At 41.4% G+C, this 20,815-nt stretch overlaps 1 protein-coding gene across 2 annotated transcripts in view; it reads right to left on the bottom strand.

The window, feature by feature from the left end:
• The window catches only part of LOC117828870 (NEDD4-like E3 ubiquitin-protein ligase WWP1), a 49,842-nt gene that overhangs the window by 5,238 nt on the left and 23,789 nt on the right, over positions 1-20,815 (bottom strand). For both annotated transcript variants that reach the window (XM_034706234.1, XM_034706233.1), the window contains exons 8-22: positions 13,824-14,005; positions 11,319-11,784; positions 11,049-11,144; positions 10,596-10,770; positions 8,223-8,277; positions 7,918-8,002; positions 5,989-6,117; positions 5,676-5,748; positions 5,513-5,584; positions 4,202-4,290; positions 3,952-4,111; positions 2,549-2,682; positions 497-637; positions 299-419; positions 113-217 (exon numbers count right to left, since the gene is read on the bottom strand). In XM_034706234.1, coding sequence (XP_034562125.1) covers positions 113-217; positions 299-419; positions 497-637; positions 2,549-2,682; positions 3,952-4,111; positions 4,202-4,290; positions 5,513-5,584; positions 5,676-5,748; positions 5,989-6,117; positions 7,918-8,002; positions 8,223-8,277; positions 10,596-10,770; positions 11,049-11,144; positions 11,319-11,784; positions 13,824-14,005 — 2,083 coding nt within the window. The remainder of the gene's footprint in view (positions 1-112; positions 218-298; positions 420-496; positions 638-2,548; positions 2,683-3,951; positions 4,112-4,201; positions 4,291-5,512; positions 5,585-5,675; positions 5,749-5,988; positions 6,118-7,917; positions 8,003-8,222; positions 8,278-10,595; positions 10,771-11,048; positions 11,145-11,318; positions 11,785-13,823; positions 14,006-20,815) is intronic.

The following is a 20,815-nucleotide window of genomic DNA, read 5'->3' as shown; positions in this document are numbered from 1 at the left end:
AACACACACACACACAAAAACACACACACACACGGTTCATCAGATGATATGACTCACTGTAATTAAAGACCGAGTGGTATCAACATGAACTCCATCAGGTGTGTGTCCCTACCTGCCAGAACCAGATGATCTGTTTGCTGTTCCTGGTGTAGTGTCGATACACCGTGTTCCTCTGCCAGTCCTGCAGGTCCACCTCCTGCATGCCACACAGCATCACCTGGACAAACACATATTTAAATAAACACATGCACAGGTAGAGGGACCGCTAGAGTTTTTTTTCCACAGTTATTCGGCTCACCTCCAGCTCCTTCTCATCAAAGTACTGCAGCCACTGAAGAGGAACCACCTCGTTAAAGCCGTCCAGGAACGCTTTGGTCTGACCTTCGACCCCGCGGGAGAACCTCCACTCTGCCATCAGACTGCAGGAAAGACAGCAGACATTAAAACCTAATCCACGACACAGAGTGGTACTCAGGCATCTCGAGTTCTTCCGTACCCAATATACTCCTCCTTGTTCTCCTCTGTGACGAGAACGTTGGCTCCATCAGGTTTGAGGTCATGTGACGTGATCTTCCCCAGGATCTCCATGTCCACCGAGAAGAACATCTCCAGACCGCACTCCTCGATGTTATTGTCCCTGAGAAGAGAATACAATGTGTTACTACTGAATAACAAACACCTCCAATATTCTGTGTCTAAAGAATCTGCCATCACTAGTCCTGACCTGATTGCAGAGTTAGATGCTCCAATCACAACAAAGCATACTCTTAGTTTGTGGCCGTGTTTATTTTGCAATGGCTCTGCACGTCACTGCACTTTAAGCATCAACAGATGTTGCACAACCCTTTGACTGACCCTCGCAGGCCACCATCGGCTCGGTCATGCTTCCTTTATTTAGCTAGCACAGGCGTCCAGTGTGTTACAGAATCTGTTTAGTGCACATTTACTTTTCAGTGAACATTTTTGATGACATGAATTGAGTTAGAACCAGTTTCAACTAGTTCCAGCTAGTGACATCATTGCCTTTATGCTTAACAGTTCCTGTATTGATGCCTTCCACATAGTTCTGCATACCTTGCAAAACAATGACATAATGCATTGCCAGAGTACGTCAGTACAGAGTCATGGAATTAATTATGGCCGACAGGAGACAGTAGGGGTCCTTAAGGCGAGTACACACTACAGGATAATCGGGCTGATTTTTGTCCCGATCTCCCCTTCATGATCAAAGCCAGCAAAGGCCTGATTGTCTGATGTTTGCAAACGACATCATGTCTGATTTTCTTGAGGTGTGGGGTGTGTTAAGATTGATTTTGTCCGGTCAAAGCAACTCGGAAGGCCTCAGAAGGAGAGATCGTAAATAATGAACATGTTTAATATTTGCACTAGAAATCCTGTAGAGTGTGGGATGCTCAGAGAGGAGCCGAGCACGCACAGTGTGGAATGTCACGTGAACCGGAGCTAAAGCCAATCAAGATGCGAGCTGACTGACAGAAGAAGAAGTAAAGACAAACAAAAACATGGCGCCGGTGAAAACTCACCGCTGTAATGCATACAGCCCACATTCCCACTGTCTCCATGACTTTTTCCATAATCGTTTTTCTTTTTTGTGTGTTTTCAGAAAGTAAGAGACCGAAAACAATCATCATTGCTTCTTCCTGTTCATCCACCGTGTTTGTTTACACCAAAGTCACGTTTTACTACGTGAGATTTGGAATACTGAGCGTGAAGAGCCTGATACTCTGCTGAAGAATGGGTTAGTGTGTGGTGTGCTCCGTAGTGCACACAACACACTATAACATCAGAAGAGAGAGTTCCTGTGCGAGCTGTCTTTTGTTGTCATCAAGTGTGTGGTCTCTGAATGTGTGAAGGTTTGAAGAATCCTAGAAGAATCCACAGTAATGTGTGCCAGGCATTAGTGTGGCTTCGTTTTCCACATTTTCCATGTTTATTAAAGGCATACTGAATAGCTGATGAGAATACACATCTCTTTTAAGTTATATATTTTGGGCTTTTACACCTTTATTTCATAGAGGACGGGAGAGCGGATGGTGTAGGAAACTGGGAGAGAGTGGGGGGAAGAGGCCGAAGGTTGGATTTGAACCTGCGCCGCAGGCTCAGGCGTGGAATGTAACTATTTGGCTGCGCCCTGATGAGAATATTTGAACATAAAAACACTAAACCAGGATGCATTGGGAGGATTCTTTCCTGGCTTTAACAGCTGCTGTAAGCACGGCCAGCACTGATGCATTTAGCTCAAAGTTGCCACTTAACATAGTGACTACTTTAACCGCAACACCGGGCAAAGAGAGCTCCTAATCTCAGCACAGCAGTGAAAGCACGTACTGGTATGTTGTCTTTGCGTTTCAAATCACAAACAAGCTTTGAACTTTTTGCAAACCATCAAATTCTGTTTTTATGTACATCTTACACAGCATCCAGACTCTTATAGGGAACTGGGCGTGTAAAAGCCATTAAGTCAATGCCTGATTATCTGATTAGTCAATTAGGGGTTGTAAATGTATAGTGTTTGAGGTGTTTCTGATACCTGATCCATATGAGTGAGTTGTAAAACTCCGGGTCGATGGACTCCAGGTCTTTGAGGATCAGCTTCTTATTCAGCATTCGTTTATAGAAAGGCAGAGAGAAGCCGGTGTCGATGAACTTTCCGTGGAAAAGTGCCTGAAGGGAGAGAGAAACAGAAAACAGACTGTTAGATGTGCTGGTCAGTCTGGACATACATGATCTCAGGTGGTCTATGGTTTTATCCAACACATCTGATGATGAATATTAGCCTGAGGACATGGGGTGCATCTCAAAGCTCTAAACTGCAGTCTCCTCGCTCCTCGGCTGAACCGGAAGTACTTACCGACGCGCCATTTTAACTTGCGTCCCAAAGCTCTAAACGCTGCTGGAGGAGAGAGGAGCGAGGAGCGAGGAGACTGATCCGAGGAGGGATAATCGAGGAAACATGAGAGCAGACTTTGCGGAAGTCTTTTCTCTGACAGACACGCCCCCTTATCGGATATCACTCACCGATTGGACGCTGCAGCGGCTCGGACTTAACTGAAACTTAACATCAGCTGAGTTTAATAACAGAGAAAAGATGGACCTTAAAACAGTCACTGAGGGTGCCCTGAAACAGATCATAAACATCCGCCGGTTTCTAAACAGTCTGTGTGTGATGAGCTGAGATTGAAAAGTGTTTGACATGAGTTTTAAAAACAATATACTGATCGCAAAATCATAAATTCTACATTACAGAGGATGGATTATGTTATATCTGATTGTTTTTGTCAGATTCACTGTCTAATGAAATAGAGTAATAGAGTCTAATATCATTGATAGAATATATATCAATGATCAGTTATTCCTCCTGTTAGTTTCCCCGTTTGTTCTCGTTTTCTTCATGAAGGGAAGTCTGACAGTAAATTTTGTCTGTTAGTAAAAACACTTGTTATATTTCCAGTCAGGTTAATAAAGTTTCATATGAGGCTGATCATTAATGAGCACAGGGTTTGAAAAGAGTTGCATGGTTTCTATTTTCCCTTAAAGTAATAGATAATTTAATAATGAGGCATTTTACCGGTGAATCGATCCGTGATGCTTTAGGACAGAATAAACAGAGAGCTGATTCTCTTCATGTGCAAGTGTGTGTTAAACATGTAAACACAGAGACAGAGCTCTGTTACTGTTTATATTTATCAGAGTTATTACAGTGAACATGTGTGCAGACACAAACAGCTGTTAAAGCCGTCATCACAAACCGACGTCGCTTCACGTGACGCTCTGGAGGAGAGGACGTCTCATTTATCTAAATACAAATATCCTCTCTCCTCTCTCCTCTGGTTTCATTTCCTCGCATCTCTGGTGGGTGGGACTAAGACGCAAGGAAGAGACGCGAGGATGGACGTTTAGAGCTTTGAGATGCACCCACAGACATGAGCTCACCATGGCAATAAAGCGTCCGATGAAGCAGAAGTAGGAGAGGTGGTCGGGGTTGATGGCCGAGGCCGGGTTGATCTGCAGACAGTAGTTACTCTTGCCGGCATACTCGAACAGACAGTACATCGGGTTAAGCACTTCATGGGACAACAAGAAGAACCACTCTCTGCAGACGGAGGACAGGAAAGAAAAAGATTTAACAAAAGGCAGATGTGTTTGTTCTACACAGTTATAGTTTGTCCTATAAATTACATACCGAGCTAATCCACCGTAGTCGAGGCCCTCCTCTCCTCTGAAGATGACGTAGAGTCTCCTCCTCAAGTCGTAAGGTTTCAGGGCCATTATCTGATGAACAGAGAAAACAAAGACACATAAATGACTCTGGGGGAGACAGACAAACTGAGGGTAAATGTAGTTCTTCTTCTAATTCAACAGAAAGAAGAACAAGTCTCAATATTGACTACAACAGTTTTGTGTAGAAACCCTTTGAGTCACGTCTCTACAATTCAAAGCAAAGTGACTGGGAGCAAAGAGAAAGTGGTCTTGTAAGATGCCAAATTAAAAGTGGGGAAGGGTTTATTGTTTACAAATTTCCATCTTTGAAGCACACACTCACACGTACGCTCAAAGACAGCTTTGGTTTAGCGTTTGCTAAAGCTGTCAGTAAAACAGAACACTCAGAAGTTCTTCACTGGGGTTTATTTGGCGTATTTATAAAGCAACACATTGATAGAGGTGGGGATCATTGATTCTTATTCATATTGATCCCACTGTCAAGCCTCCTTCAGTCTTTATTGATTCCACTGTCTCAATACTGTTTTTGTAGCTGGTGGAATGACTGGACAATAATACATTTTCAGCACAACTGGTTTCACTTTTATTGATGACGTTTTAACTCCCTTTGCCTCAAAGTCCTTTTTACCGGGCTGACCTTCAACACGTCATAATGCAACCTTATATCACCTTGTATATACAGCTAACTAGCTTTTGATGATTAATGATTTCAACAGATTTGAATCTTGGTTACTGTTTTCAACTAAAAAGGCTTGCCGCAAAATTTGGGTGTGATTAGCATGGCTGCTGGGAGTGAAGGAAGAGGAGGAGGAGGAGGAGGAGGAGGAGGAGGAGGAGGAGGAGGAGGAGTGTTCTGCAGCAGGAGCAACAGATTGAGTTAACAGAGTTTTTTAAACCCAAAGAAAATCCAAGGAACTGCTTTTTGGACCAACAAGACTCAATGCCAGTGGATGGATTTCCTGCTCCTTTATAGGGTCAGGTTTCAGTTCCTGTCCCAACATATTAAACGTACAAATCACAGGAGAAACATCTGATGGTTTAAATCACTTTGTTCCACTCTTTATCTTTAAATTTTACAGCAACAGCTAGAATGACATGAGAAAAAGAAGTGTGTGCTGTTTCACAACATGTCATCTCCTACAGCTCTCTGCCAACTACAGACACACATGGTCTTAACAGGTGAGGTTGGTGTTGTCTGTCAAGCGTCTATTTGTCCAATATCTAGCATACGTGTAGACTGTAATGCATCAGTACGGTGACAGTGGTCACTTACCTGCTGGAAAGAGTCTTCAAACAGCGTCTGTCTGGAAACTGTGATCTTCACGTGGCTGGGGAGAGCGTTGGACTGAAGACAGACAGGAGAAGAAAAAACAAACATGAAAAACAATGCGTTAAATGAGTGACGGTAAAGAAATGATTTGACAGAGATCACCTACCTGGCACAAGTAACGGAAATGTGCAAGCTTCCACCTGAAGCTGCGTTCGTAAGCAATCTGAGGACCTTTGGTGCTGAGAAGAAGAAAAGAAGAAAAGATGAAAACAGAGCAGATAGATGCTAATACATGTAAACGGAAGTTAGCTGAATTTGTAGCAAAAATAAATCAATAAATCAAAGCAAAGACAAAAAAGAAGACATCATCTGCTCATGGTAAACGTGAACATCCCAGCCGATGATACGTCCTCGGCTAACAGGTAATGTGAAGTGATGTAACACAAAGACTAGCATGTTATTGTAAGTCGTGTTCTTACACAGAGGACTTTCCGGTGCGCGGGTCGCTGAAAGTGGTGGTTCTGGTGTTGTGATCCACAAAGTAGCGAACGCCTTCCCTTGTGTATCGGATCTCCCAACCTTCAGGCAGAGGATCCTCATTCTGTAGCCTGTACACACACATGAACACAATCACATTGAGACATATCATACCTCAATCTTTTTTCAGTAGCACGTGCTTAGAAACGATCTGTTTGACTTTAGATGAAAAGTCCTAAAGCTTGTGATAAAGACGGCTCTAAAGTCATGTCTTCAACTCAAAGCTGCTGCGATGGAGACGGTAAGTGTGAGTACACTGCAAATAATTCAGCACTTGCCAAGATTTTAATTCTTAGATTGAGACATGTTTGATGAATGACCTTGTTTTTAGAGTTATTCACTTGTTTTGAATCTTTGTATGTATGGTTGAATCTTAAATTGTGAACATGTCTTTCTTTGTCTCAGTTAGTCTGGGAATCTTAAATTGAGTGAATGACTGTTAAAATAAGATACATTTGTTGTCTCACTAAAGTCTGATCAAAGTAAAACTTTGAGCAACAACTTCAAGTTGCTTGATTTAAGAATAACACATAAAGCATCTATTCAAGACACAATTCGGCTTACATCTTATTGATTGCTCATTTTTCTGCTGTATGATATATTTGTTTTGGTTTGGCTCTAAAGACTGTTTGAAATGAAGTATGCATCAACCCTGAGCTACTATTAATAGTGTTCTTGATGTTATATGTTGTTCATCCTGACATTTATTAAGTGTTGCCAGTAATCCAGGTCTGTAGAAATATTTAAGAGGTATATTCTTTTTTTTTTTAAAGTTATATTTGTTGGGCTTTTTGCCTTTATTCCATAGAACAGCTGAAGAGAGACAGGAAATATGGGGAGTAGAGAGGGGGGGAAGACATGCAGGAAATGGTCCACCGGTCGGGAATCGAACCGGCGACCCCTGCAACGAGGACTGCAGCCTCTGTACGTGGGGGGCTTAGACCGCTAGGCCACCAGCGCCCCTAAGAGGTATATTCTAAGAATAAGAACTGGTTTAAAGATTTTAGTTTTAAGATGGATTAGGGTTTATTTTAAGATGAGCCAGCTTATATCAAGAAACAGCGTAATGATAGTTTTCTAATAGTGAGTCATTTTTTTACTTAAGTTGGTGTTGTTTTTCTTGTCCCCAGGCCTTAATTTGTTCAAATTAAGTATACAAAATAAATAAATGAGATTTCCTTTGCTTATATTCAGTATATTTCACTTATAACTGTGCCGCAGGAAGTTTGTTTCAAGTAGTTTGAGCAAAAAATCAGCATATTCTACTTATTTCAACCCTTTTTAATACTTTTCAGAGCCTGCTTATTTCTAGATTTAACAATCTCATTTTAAGATTTCTTTTCAAGTAACAATAACTCGCTGCATGAACAGATCATTCCACTAGTTTTAAGAAATCTTCACCTTGAATTAAGTTTTTTTACCCTATATTTAAGCTACCCTTTTTTGCAGTGTAAAGTTTCTCCTATGTAGCTGTGTCGTTTGTTGAACTCAAAATGTATAAGTAAAATATTAAAAAATACACAATCCATACATAATCTTACTGTTTCTCACTGCAGATAAGATGTAACAGTGGTGGAAATATCCTGCATGTGTGTGTGCGCATGTATACTACTTCTCATCCTTCCACAAAGCCATAACGTAATCTAGGATCACACACTGAGACACCAGCTTTAAGCTGTCAGATTCAACATTAAAGTAGAGAGGCGCACTGAAGGTGGAGTTTGAGTGTGTCCTCAAAGTCAGAGCAGGACAGGAAGTGCTTTAATCTTGTCTTCTGTGAGTGTCAATATCCAATACATCTTCAGTAACTCTGTGGCCATGTGTGGAAAAGTCGGCTCCTATGTGTTCTGTTGTGTTTGCTCTCAGCTCACCCTTGTGTTCGTGGGTCCTCCCACTGCGTCGTCTTGGTGTTGTGGTTGACAAAGTACACTCGGTCATTGGAGTCCACTCGCCTCTCTGAAGTTGATAAAAACACAGACAAGAAGAGTTAGAGTATCGTCTGAGCCGGCTCTCAAACACTTTGAAGACGAGTAGAATTTAATGATTGAGATATACCTTGATATAACTTAAGAATGGATCAGAAAGTGTTTTTCTGTTTTTGCACAACTTCACATGTAGGTCCTGTAAATTCTGACGCAAGTATGTGAAGTATTCAGGAGAAAGAAACTGAACTCACCCCATCCAGGAGGTAGCGGGCCGAGAGGATCATTCTCAGCAGACATCATGGATGCCTGGAAACGAGGGATGCACACATACACATCCATTAGTAAAATATTCCAAATATTCCTGTTGTTTAAAAACCTTCAAAAAAACCATGCAGAAAAAGTAGATTCCACAGCAGGAGGGCCACTGCTGCTGGGTCCCACTCTACAATCCCCGGCTGTCCTTTCTTTAGATTTGAACAGTGACCTAATCATGAGGAGTGGAGTTGACCTCAGTGTTCAGATCAAAGACCCTTACAGAGATAAAACAGGACATGTCAGCGGCTGAGGTGCACATGTTTCAGATGCAGGAGGAGGTTAAGTTCTCAACTTTAGACTGTATGAGGTGAGCCATGTGCTGAGGGAGAGATAGTGAAACAAACACATGTGGAAGAAGCTTGGCTCTGTTTTAGTTTTATAGTTATTAAATGTAAATGTAATGTAACTATACTTGACTATGCACTACCTACTTCTAGAGGGAACACCATGAAATCTCAGGCTGTGTACAGTGGACGGTGACACGGGAGTGGATTTTCACTCTCACTCCCATCCCGCTCCCATTCAGAATGACTCTCATTCCTGTACCACTCCTTTTTTTTCTTCTTTTATTCTTTAGGCAATACATAACCCAACAAACAAAAGTGCATGAAGACATTACCTTCACAATTCACATACTGTACCTGAATTTTGGAAATCTAAGACCCGAGCACTCATCTCGATTTAGGTGTATGCTACACTTGTGATTTTTGTCAGCACTTCACTTTCACTTCACATCAGAAAACCTGTTTGTTTTTGCAATATTTGCGGACGCAACACAGGCGTACTCCTCCGCCTGCAGCACACTGATCAGCTGTTCAGGTCTGCAGCTTTAAAGTAATATAAATACAACTAAACTTAACAATAAAGGATTCTGACAGCATTGATGTCATGCCGTTTACTGCGCACACATGTGGACACCTTTATGAGCCGGAGTTTAGTGAGGAAAAGGTGATTCAATGTACCGGAGGAAAAAACGAGAAACTTCAAAGCTAAACTGGAGAGATCCAGAGTTACCTGGTGGAGCAGGTGTGTAAACTGTGAGCTAATGTTTACAGTTTACACACAATGAACCGAGAAAACTTCATGTTGTCACAAGTAAGATTTAACAACAGTCCCTCTAGACCTTCCCGCTCCCATCTGCTCCCATTAACTTTTTATCCTGTACCGTCCCAATCACGTGATTAATAGCAAATTTGACTTCCAATCCCGCGGGAGTCCTGTGACCCGTGATTTCCGAAAAAATGACAGCCTCTAGTGTACAGCTACCAGAAGCGTGAGATGTAAACAACAGACATGGCGACACTCGAGGAGGAGTGTTGAGATTAAGGTGGAAGAAGTGACCGAGGCGGCAACACAGGTGGTATGTAAGGTCACAAAATCAGGCCTGGTGGGAGAATGGTGAGTATGAGTCAGCTTGGCCTCGTTTGTAAACCCTGCTGCTGTTTTATACATACTGTACCTCACGTCTGTACCGTGTTGATTCTTAAGGCCGGACACAGCCGATTCAGCAAACCATCGCTGGGGATTGGACGTAGTCGTCATTGCATTGGTTAACAGCAAGGAGAAAAAGAAGTCCAACACGACTTCTGTATAAAGACTTGCATGTTACCGGCATGCCCCCATGATAAGCAGAGTCTGGTTTACAAGTTTTACAGGCAGTCTTTTTCTTTGTACGGCTGAGGGTGACATTTTTATATGTTTTGTTTAACTGTCACTTCTTAGTCGCAACTAATCACAGCTCTCAGCAGAGATGGTAAGGACGCAAAATGCCTCACAGCATGAAAACAGACCCCATCATGTAACCGACTAATTATCGACAATCAGATTTGTCTGCAGCCGATTTTGTCATCAATTTTGGTTGACAAGGTTTCAGAGATTTTTCCGACCTTGATTTGTTTTTTCACTGTCACTGCAGTAACTGCTTTGCTTTCATTTCACTATGACTTTTTAATAAATCTTCAGTAATTTGAAGCATGTTGCAGTTTAGTCTCCCTTTAAATTTTCTGCTGTCAGTTGTGGAATCTGCTTTCATTTGATTTGAGGAATCACAGTTTTCATTACAGTCTTAAAGAAAAGCCTGCACTGCATTTCCCCATGGATATATAAAGAGAAAAATCACATTAATATGGTTTAAAAAGTGCAGCAACATCACCAGGAGTTATAACAAATATGTTTGAGGGCTGGACATAAAAAGTCGTCCAAGTTTAAATCCTCCTTACTTTCTAAAAGTCTACAAAATGTATCACTGCAGCTCGATGAGACACGGGGAGTTTGAGGGGAAAAGAGGGTGGATGTGGGAGGTGACTTACAGAGTAGAGGTATCTCTGGTTGAACTGGTGCATAGCTCCCTGCAGCTGGCTGCGCTGGCTCTGCCACTGCTCAAAGTTTCGGACAGACTCCATGGTGGGTCGCTGCCACGTGGTGGTCCGGGTGTTGTGGTCCACATAATAGATCCGACCCCGGTCGTCCACGCGGCGCTCCCAGCTGACAAAGTGAAAGAAAAGGACGGTAAAACATCAACCACACACACTCAAAACACTTTTCAGGCACAGAGATTTTCATCGTCTACTTGCTGATACCAGGTTTTCAGAATCAAGACTTTGAGAATTCTACAGACTAAAGGTTTCAGTTTTGTTTTCTATGGCCAGACAAGAGGCTTGATGATTGAAGTAGCAAATAAAAATAACAAACAATTAACTGGTAGAGTTTCATCTTCATCTTCTAGAAAGGGAGCGAGAAAGGAAGGCGACAGTGACCCTCACCCTGGTGGTAATGGCTGTGGTCTTTCCCAGGTAGTAGTTCTGGTGTTGTGGTCAACATAGTACGTTCTCCCATGAGGGTCCTTTCTTTGCTCCCACCTTAGAAACACAGCAATGATAAGTGAAGTGAGACAGCAGCTTGAAAACGTTTTATTGACTGGAAAACTTTGGAATGAAGTACATATAAAATTCTTTAATACAGGAGACAACAGTTTCGTAAAACAGTGAACTTTGAGGGAGTATGAAACATAAGCAGCTGCAGGTTGTTTTTACCCCGGTGGAAGAGGATCTGGGGCCCCCGTGCTGGGGTTCTGCTGCCTGGGCTTGGCCCCGTCTGTTGTTGTAGTCGCACTGCTGTTGCTGCTTCCACCTCCACCTCCTGAAGCATTAGCTTCTCCCAGCGCTGGGGAGGAAGAGGACGTTGAAGAAGAGGTTGTGACGGCCGTGGCTCCCTGTGGCGGGGAGGTAATTGTGGAGGAGGAGGAGGAGGAGGAAGCTGGAGCAGGAGCAGCAGCAGCAGCAGTACTAGCAGCAGAGCCATCAGAAGGCTTAGCAGCAGAGGTGGAGGCTGGAGCTGGTGTGGAGGAGAGCAGGGGTGGAGATGTGCTGTTTGTTGCTGTGTCAGAGTCTGGTAGGGCGGATTCTTGATTGCAGTTCTCCTGGCTGTCTATAGGGGGCGGCACATCACCTGATGTAAGAGACGGTGGGCCCAGAGGAGCATCACAGGACTCCCCGTTCACTGCAGGCAAGAGAGAAACACAGGGATTGTGTTAAGATGTGCTGAATGAACTATAAATACATTCATGAAGGAAGGTCAAATTACTTTAGAACAATCATTACAAAGCACTTTTTTTTTACATCAGACATGACTGAAGTCCTCTTCATGTAGATTTGACTTTGGAATCCCTCTTTTGAATTTTTTCACCACACAAGAAGTGTCTATCAAATAAAGTGTAGTAGTTGTTGTTGATGGGCAGGTAGGAGCATGTGACTGCTCACAGGTTTCTGGACATGGTGTATTTTGGTAATCTTTTCCTTCTCTCTGCCAGTAGATTGATCTTCAGACTAACTTAACTTTAATTTGTAAACTTTAGCTGCAAAGTGAAGTCTACAAAACTCTTAACGTCACTCAGAGCACAGACTGTATAAAACATGGATGTAGTCTCAGTGACGTCACCCATTGGGTTCTCATACAGGCTTTTGAAGCCAGTGGCGGCCATCATCATTGGCAATTTTGACACAACTCGACTTTTGATCAACCTAGAGACAGATAAAGAGGTGAGGTTAAGGCGGACCTTAAGCCTCCTGGCATACAGCTATGTTGCGCCTGTCAGTCAACTCAGCTGTGCCCCTAATTATGAAAATCTATGCATAGACTTGATATCTTTTAAATGCACGAGTAATTTAAAAAAACTGTGATCCCTTTTCTTTTAGAAACAGCCTCGAGTGGACACTCGAAGAACAGCTTGGTTTTTTTGTACTTTGCATCGGTTACATTTTTTAACAGCAGAGGTTGCAGCTGAAGAAAAGGCACATTTTTTCCTGTGTTCTGGTTCTTAAAAGGGACGTCAGCATTCAAACACAGGGCAATGTTCAGATTTTTAAACATAACTCTGATTTTAAAAGTTTTAACTTTGAGTAAATTCAAATTGAGCAGACTGTGATGATATGCTGATCTTTTGGAAAACATATTCAATCACTCACTATTCAACAATTACACATCCTTGTTGAGAATACACCCCCAATCTGAATCTGATGCCTACACATATCATTTACATTATCAACAGCAACTTCTTTGTATATAAAAGCAAAAAAAACTATCCGAGACGTAATGGATGGAAATATTTTGGACTCAGGTGGAGAGGATTTTTACTTTTCCAAAATTTGCAACAGTGATATTCCCACAAAAACACCAGTGTCACTGTGATGGCGTGGACCCACTGCATGCAGGGCAGTGCATCTGAAAATCTGCCCTCATTCATGGTGAAAAAACGGACGCCTTGCTGCTCAAAGCAAGGTGTAATACCTGGCAGTGGCTCTACAATGAAGCTTCAATTCATGCATTAAAAGCAAACAGAGGTGTACTACAAAGCTAATAAACATTATGGAGTGTTGGTTTGATTGAGAAGACGCCTCAATTCAATGCAACAGGAGAAGCAGCCAAAGTGGGCAGCGATTTTTGGCTGCGTGGGTCCACACAGTCAGTCTGTCAATCATGTGAGGCAGCAGAGGCAACATGAATGAATAAAAACCTGTCAATTCTTCTTTGTAGGGTATGTTTTTAATCCCTTCACAAAGAGCTGGAGTTTGTTCTTCTGAAAGCGTCTGCTGTGACCAGTAAAGAGTTAAAGTCTCTCTCTCTCTCAGCTCGGGGAAGTCACTGTGTCTTTCCTCCACAGAATACTGCAGTCTGCTTTTCTTTTCTCTCTGATTTTCTCTCTGGGGCTTTTTTTCGACAGAGGTGCTGACAGCAGCAGAGATTGCAGGCCTCACTTAATGAAAATTAATCTACTGATCTTCTCTACTGTTCACTGGGACCGAACGAACCATGAAGAACTTTAAGTGGCCCGAGCCCAGCCCAGGCAGCACAATGAGTACCTGCAAGAAGGATGCCGGTGTGTAACTGAGGTGGCTGGGCAGATTGTTTTAGAATTTTGTGAGGTTATAGCCACAAATACGTTCAGAAAATATAACTTCATAAATGTTGGAATGTTACAAACACACCACTGAAGCCCAGGAAGCCTTCACATCTTGAACTTAGGAGGGGATGAAACTCACCTGTCCTGCTTTCAGTGTCACTGTCTGAGGGTTGGTGAACAGGGGTGCAGTTGGGCGTGGCGTCCCCATTGACCACATGACTGAGGGCGGGACTGCAGGAGCTTGAAGGCACCTGAGCATCCAGACCATTGGAGGTGGAGCAGGAACCAGACTTCAGACCCAGATCTGTACCATTCACTGAGCTGCAGGAGAAAAAAACACAAGCAAATTAAAGTCACTGTGAGGAGTTTTCATGTTGTGTTGATTCTGGTGACCTCTCTGGATGAAGACTGCATTTCCCATGAGCACAATCTCCCAGTGTTATAAAGATGTGGCTCATTTGTTGCGGAGGTAAATGAATGAATAAAGATCTTCTTTTTAATACTACTTTTCTTTGTTCAAGAAAACTTTGTGCAGGACGCAGAGTGATAAGATAACGTATTACTTTATAGCTACGGCAAATTATATAACTAAGGATGCACGATATTATCGGCACGTTAACAGTATCGGCCGATATTGGCTTTAAAATCTACTATCGTATATCGGCCAACATGCTAATATCGCCAATATCTGTTTTAAGGTAAAATTGAATTTAAGTAGCAGTCTGTAAGGTACATGTAGCTGACTAATTTAGGCACATTTACTGTCAAAGAGTAAACTATTTGATTTAATTTGGGTTTAATTGCTGTACTGTACAGTTGCACTTTTCACATGTTTCCTGTGAACAGAGGTTAGGTTTACTTGCTATGTCAAATGTGAAATTGGCCAAATTTACCCTGGTTTTGGGTTTTGGGTTTTGTTTTGATTGTCTCAGGGAGAGCATCATCCAAGTTTTAAGTAGGATTTATCTTTTTGTATGAATTTTGTTTGAAAGCAATTGTCATAAATAAATATGCAGTTTTAAGTATTTAAGTATTTTTCTTATTTTGCACAATAAATGAATATCACATAACAAATGTGATAAGAGTATCACCATAATACTGTACGCTAATTCAGATACAAAAGAGAATTGATGATCTCTACAATTAGGTGTGCGGAAAAAAATATTTTCAATTAGTTGTAAAATATCGGCATATCGGATATCGGCAAAAAATCCAATATTGTTCATCCCTAGCTGTAACGTAACAACAACTTAACTTTGTAAGCTCCAAATTATTACCATTAGTTAGCTTGCAAAAGGTGACCCCTCCAGGTATGTGTACAAAATAAATGCTATCATTTCTTCACTCTGGGTTACTTCAGCTGTATGAACCTGAAAAATAAACTGATTTATTTATGATTTTCTTGTAATTAATGGGTCTTAAGTTTGCTGAAATAACATCATGATGAAGATTAGTCAAAAGTCAAGAGTCAAAAATCAAGCTTCGTCAGGTCTGTCGTCAAGGAGAAAAAACAACTTTTCCAATGTTTGTTTGTTGAATGGAGGTTGCCTCCATGATTTCTGATGCATTCCAGGAAGTCAGAAAATTCAAACGCTGATTGTCTTTAGTGATACAGCATCAAGCAGATTTGTGTCTCAGTGTAAATGTTTGATCTACAACAGATTATTAGCTGCAGTGGCTTAGTTTATGGTGGATTGTGATCTTCCTGCTTTTGCTCTCCATGCACTGTTCTTCCTGCAGACACCCTGATTGGACAATACTACAATTCCAATGCAACATCTTTATGTAGAATCTGTAAATGTAGATTACACATAGCCTTGCTGTAAAGTTGACAGCAGAGGTTGGTTAGGGTGAGCTGAATGTCTGTCGCTGAATGTGTGTCTGCATACCACATGAAAGACTCTGACTTGTGACATTGAGACCATTGTCTTGTAGGGTAAAAAAGGACATAAAAGGACGGCTTGATGACGTAATGAGCAAGGCTTAAGAGGGGCTTTGTATCCGGCAGAGTTCAGTCAGTTCCACAGGCCTGCCCACACTCAGAATAACACAGAATCTGCCGTATGACTCAAGTCCAGGCTTTGTCCAGGAAGGAACTGGCAAAAAGCAAGAACGGCAAAAAAGGTTACGAGTGTAGACGACTCCAATGAATGATGGCTACACTACTCAGCTTATTCGCACATTGTAAAAGCTCATGCTATACTTAAAGGGCATTACCAGCATTTCTAGCCTGTCTCTCGCTCTTCAACCTAAAGGTCTATCTTCGCAGGGATCTGAGCCTGTCAGTAGTATAAACAAGCACTTTAGAGGGGAAACTTACACGAACTTAGACATGGCATATTTGTCCTAAGGCTATATGTTGTGGATGTAACAGCCTGTCCCAAATGGGCAGGCTAAAGAAATCCACTGGCACAACTTTAAAACTTTATGTATGAATCTATTGATGTCTATTGTCACATTGAAAGACATGCAATGTCAATGACATGACCTGAAACATGTCATGCTGCCATTATTTTGTTGCTTGATGCGAAACTAAGATTTCAGTTTCTTTGATTTTTTTCAAGACTGATCGACAATCATAGCCAGTCTGATATCACATTAGTGCAGCACATTACTTGAACACACACAGAACTAACCGCAGTGCATGCAGTCTGTGTGACACATGACTGTGAGAAGTAGGTTTGCATGCAGTGCTGCTACCATCCGATACCCAGGATGATGCTTCAGACAGACGATCAGTTAACTGAGGCTGATTTTAAGAAAGTGTCTTTCACTCCACCTGCTCTCTCTCCTCCTTGTCTTTGCTTCTGATTGCAGGTGTCTGAGCCGACGTGACGGGTTGTGAAAACTCAAAGACCCCAAAAATAAAATGTATGAATGCAAGATAAATAAAAAAGGATTGTGTGCCTAAATATGTAAGTAAAAATACTGCCTATATCTGGAAAATTACAGTATTTTTTAATATAATATATACGGCAGATTATTTGTTTTGTTTAAATCATGCCACTCTGATTTCTTAAAGTTATTTCTGGGGACATTTTTCCTTTGTTCCCAGTTAAAGACAGACAGGAAAGGTGGGAGGAAGAGAGTTTGGGATGGTATACAGCGAAGGGTTAAGGATGGGAGTCCAATCAGCAGCTGCTGCATCAAGGACTCCAGCCTCTGCATATTCGGTGCGTGCTTGAACCTCTGAGTTAAACTGCTGCATCTCTAGGTTTTTCTTTTAAAAAAGGCCTGGAGCTACAAAAAACAGAATTACCTTGTAAAACCAAGTTCCCTATCTCATGCTCCAGCTCTTTAATCCTTTCAGTGATCTTTATAGATCTAATTATTTTATTGTAAACATTACCCTGAGGATTGAATATCTATAAAGGTTAACTTATACTGGCTGAACTGAGAAGATTTTGTGTTTTGGTACTGTAGCCTGAAGCAGAACAAGATTAGAAATGAAGACAAAATCCAAAAGTGATCACTGAACTTATATGAGTCAGAGGACAAGCATCTTGAACCAAATGTAGCGTATCAGGGGAAAATGTTGAGAGGCTGTCTGTAATACACTATCTCCACAGAAAGGCTTCCCTACCTGACTGTTTGAGAAATAGAAAAGTAGCATCACTAGCTAACGAAACAGGTACAGAAATAAAACACAGAGAGGCATTTCTGAATTCAGGACACAAACAAGGTGTGCAAGGCTCAGGAAATAAAAAGATAACAGTGGAGAAAAATAAATAAAAGACAGTAGGTTGAAAGAGGTAGACAGAAAACAGAAGAGATGTGACAGGAGGCAAGACCGGCAGGGAACACCGGAGCATAAAAGTGATGAAAAACCCCCGAGGGATAACAGGTTCAGAGACAAAAGGGACAGAAATGGAAAAGAGAAGGACACAGAGTTCATCGGGTATCAGCACTTATATCCAGACTTTGAGAAAGGAGCACTGAGGTCACGTTTGGATCCTAAATATTATAAAACAAATTTAAATGCCTAAGAGACGCCAACAAAAACCAAACACGGCTTTTAATACCCTTGAAAGGCAGGATTTTACAGCTCGGGAAAGTTATCACACCATCCATCATTTGCTCCACTCATTGCAACACAACCAGGAGAATTATCTCAGGACATTTTTCATGACACTTTGACATGCAGCATTTAAACAGCTGGCACAGCGGGTTATTGGATGAAGCAGACGGATGTAAGCCAGGTTTGACTTCCTTCCAGACGTTACTGTTGTAGCAACTGTTCTTTGTACTGTTATGAGGAGGAACATTTGACTAAAATGAGATGAGAAAATAAAGTCTTGACCAAAGAAAGTCCTGATCAGAGAGATTAGAAGGGTCTGTCTGTGTTCAATTATTTAAAAATGATCTTTCTTTATGTTCGAAATCACACAATCAAGGTCGTGGATAAATCCAACCTTGAGATCTGTGACTAAGTTCTACAGGGGTTTAAATGCATCAACATTTTTATAATAATACAGAGATATGAAAGGTTCCATGAAGATTTTTTTAATAATAAATAGATTTAATAGCATACACACACTTATTCTACCTAAGAAACATGTACTCTAACTTTGAATAAAAGGACTGCTTTGGTTTCAATGATGTTCAGCTTGTTGATGGCTCTGATATAAGTAGGGGTGATGGGGTATGTGTGCATACACACACAATTTATTAGCATTCACCCTCTGTCTTCCTTACATGCGGCAACCTCCGGTCTAAAAACATGAATCCAATGCGGAAGTGCTAAAAACTGCAGTTCATCAAGGATTCGCTTGAGGGTGGCTCCAGAAGTACTGGAAACCACATACACACCAATTCAAAAAAGACGATCTTTACAGCAGAAATAAACATGTTTACAGTCTGGTGCAAAAGACAAGTGTAGTCTGGATAGCTCATATCTCGATCGGCACACACTGTACGGGGGGTGAATTTATGTCTAACGCGGCAATTTCAAAGATAATGAGATTACAAGTCTTCCAATGAGAGGCACAGCTGACTTGATTGACAGGCGGGAACACTGTAGCTGTTGGCTAGGAGGCTCAAAGCCCGCCTCTTTACGTCACAATCGCTCGACAGCAGCAATATGGCTGCCGATGCTGACTTGCCTCAAAACAGCTCTTCAGAAACAGAAGGTCGACATCACGGATACTACGTCCATATTTCATACAGTCTATGGTTGGTAACTATGATGAAAGAGTTGGACAGATTTTATATTGTGAAATTCTAGTATGAAAATGTAAGATAAGTAAATGTGAATTTGCCAGTCTGATTAACTTAAATTATATTTATTTTGGCCTAGTAATAGGACAAGATGGGATAATTATTGGGAATCCTTGATGGGACATTTGCTTTTTTACGGCAATATAGAAAAAAAAAATACATTCAATAAAAAATGTCTTATTTGATTACTCAATTAATCGCCAGAATATCTAATAGAATACTCAATTACTGAAACTATCAATAATTTTCAAAAAATATTTTGAAATCAAAATCAAAATTTTCCTTTCTTTCAATCCTTTTCAAATAATGTCGATAATTATTGCCTTCTGATTTCCCATCCATTTTCTCTGAAATCGTTTTCTTTTTCCTTTTTTTGGAATATAGCTAAATAATCCTTTTTATGTTCAAATCTCACAGCTAAAAATGTGTGCGTATACAAAGTAGTCTCCCTTTTCTTTCATGCAGACATGTTAAATGTTCCATCATTTAGGAAGCAGACACAAGGGAAATGACAATTGCTTCTTTTCCGATCTGCCTGATTACTCAAACGTTTCGGGAACTCCCTGGGAGGGAACACCTCTACGTTTTAAAAATACTCTTGTTTGTGTGTTGCAGTCCTCTCAGTAACTGCAATGCAGAGACGGAGCCAAGCAGCCACAACCCTCTCAACCCCCCCACCAGCCTCCCGTCTGTCGAGCCAAGCAGACGTGCCTCCTCTGTGGCTTTCCAATAAAAACGCTGTTAGCCTGACTGAAGGGCACTTTTACAGGGTGACAGATAATCGGGATTGGCACCAGAGGGGCAGCACGCAAGGCATGAGCAGGGGACGGACAGGAGGGAGGGCGAGCAGGGACACAGACAGGCAGATGAGACACAAAGCTTCTTTAATTAAAAAATAAATATCAAAGCCTTTCAAACATGAGCCTGTGAAGGACAACAGAATATAATTCAATAGAGTACCATCAGTTATCTGAAAGATGTCCTTATGTGTTCCTACAGGGCACTCTGATGAAATCCTGCAAACACTCATCTCTTTGAAGCCTGTTAGCATTCCTGTACATGAGAATAAGCATGCTCATGATTTGAAGGAGTCATTCTAACCAGGCCAACGACCATTTTAGGAAAAGTGAACAGACAGAAGCTGTGTCCCAGAATCCAAACTACAGCACTATTCAGTAAGCTAGAGACCAGATTCAGCCTTTCACAATACGAAGTGACACACACGACATCGACTCAGACACTGATAAATGGGACTCCCTAAAACCTCTGTGTTTTTCTCAGGGAAGGTGCCTTACTTCTCGTCTTGCAGTGTTTGATGCTGACATGGGTCACATCCCCAAATAGTTCAAATAAAGCCTAAAGAACGTAAAGCATCTGATCTGGTGATTAAGATTCAGAGATGATTGTGAATTTTTCTGTGATCATCAGTTTATCAAGATACACTTACATTTGAAGTGTTTGTAACTTTACAGCTCAATTCTCCCATTTTGGGTTACCGACTGTGGAAAATGTTTGAGCATTGGGGTAAAAGATCAAGGGACAGAGGGGTGTATAATTTTGCTTTTTTATATTGACATGGGCAAAGCTTCAACTTGTAAACGTGTGTTGGAATAATCCCAGGATGAGACTGTAGGCTGCTCTCAGCGAGATCAACTCAAGATTTGCTCAAACTGTTACATCACAAGTTGGTAAATCTCCTTAAAAGGGCAAATTTGTTATTTTAAAGAGAGAAAGAGAGAACTTTACAGCATGACAACAGTGGAGGAGGCTTACAGAATGCTGGGTACAGTCACTGAAATTAAGCATTTAAGACAAAAGGCAAGCTGCATCAGTATCTTCTTTTAAATCACAGCTGAAAACATATTTATATCGAAAGGCATTCCTGTGATATTGTTTTAATCCACGATGTTAAAT

This window comes from Notolabrus celidotus, chromosome 17, assembly GCF_009762535.1.
Source record: "Notolabrus celidotus isolate fNotCel1 chromosome 17, fNotCel1.pri, whole genome shotgun sequence".
NCBI lineage: Eukaryota > Metazoa > Chordata > Actinopteri > Labriformes > Labridae > Notolabrus > Notolabrus celidotus.
This window is presented reverse-complemented; position numbering and strand designations above follow the sequence as displayed.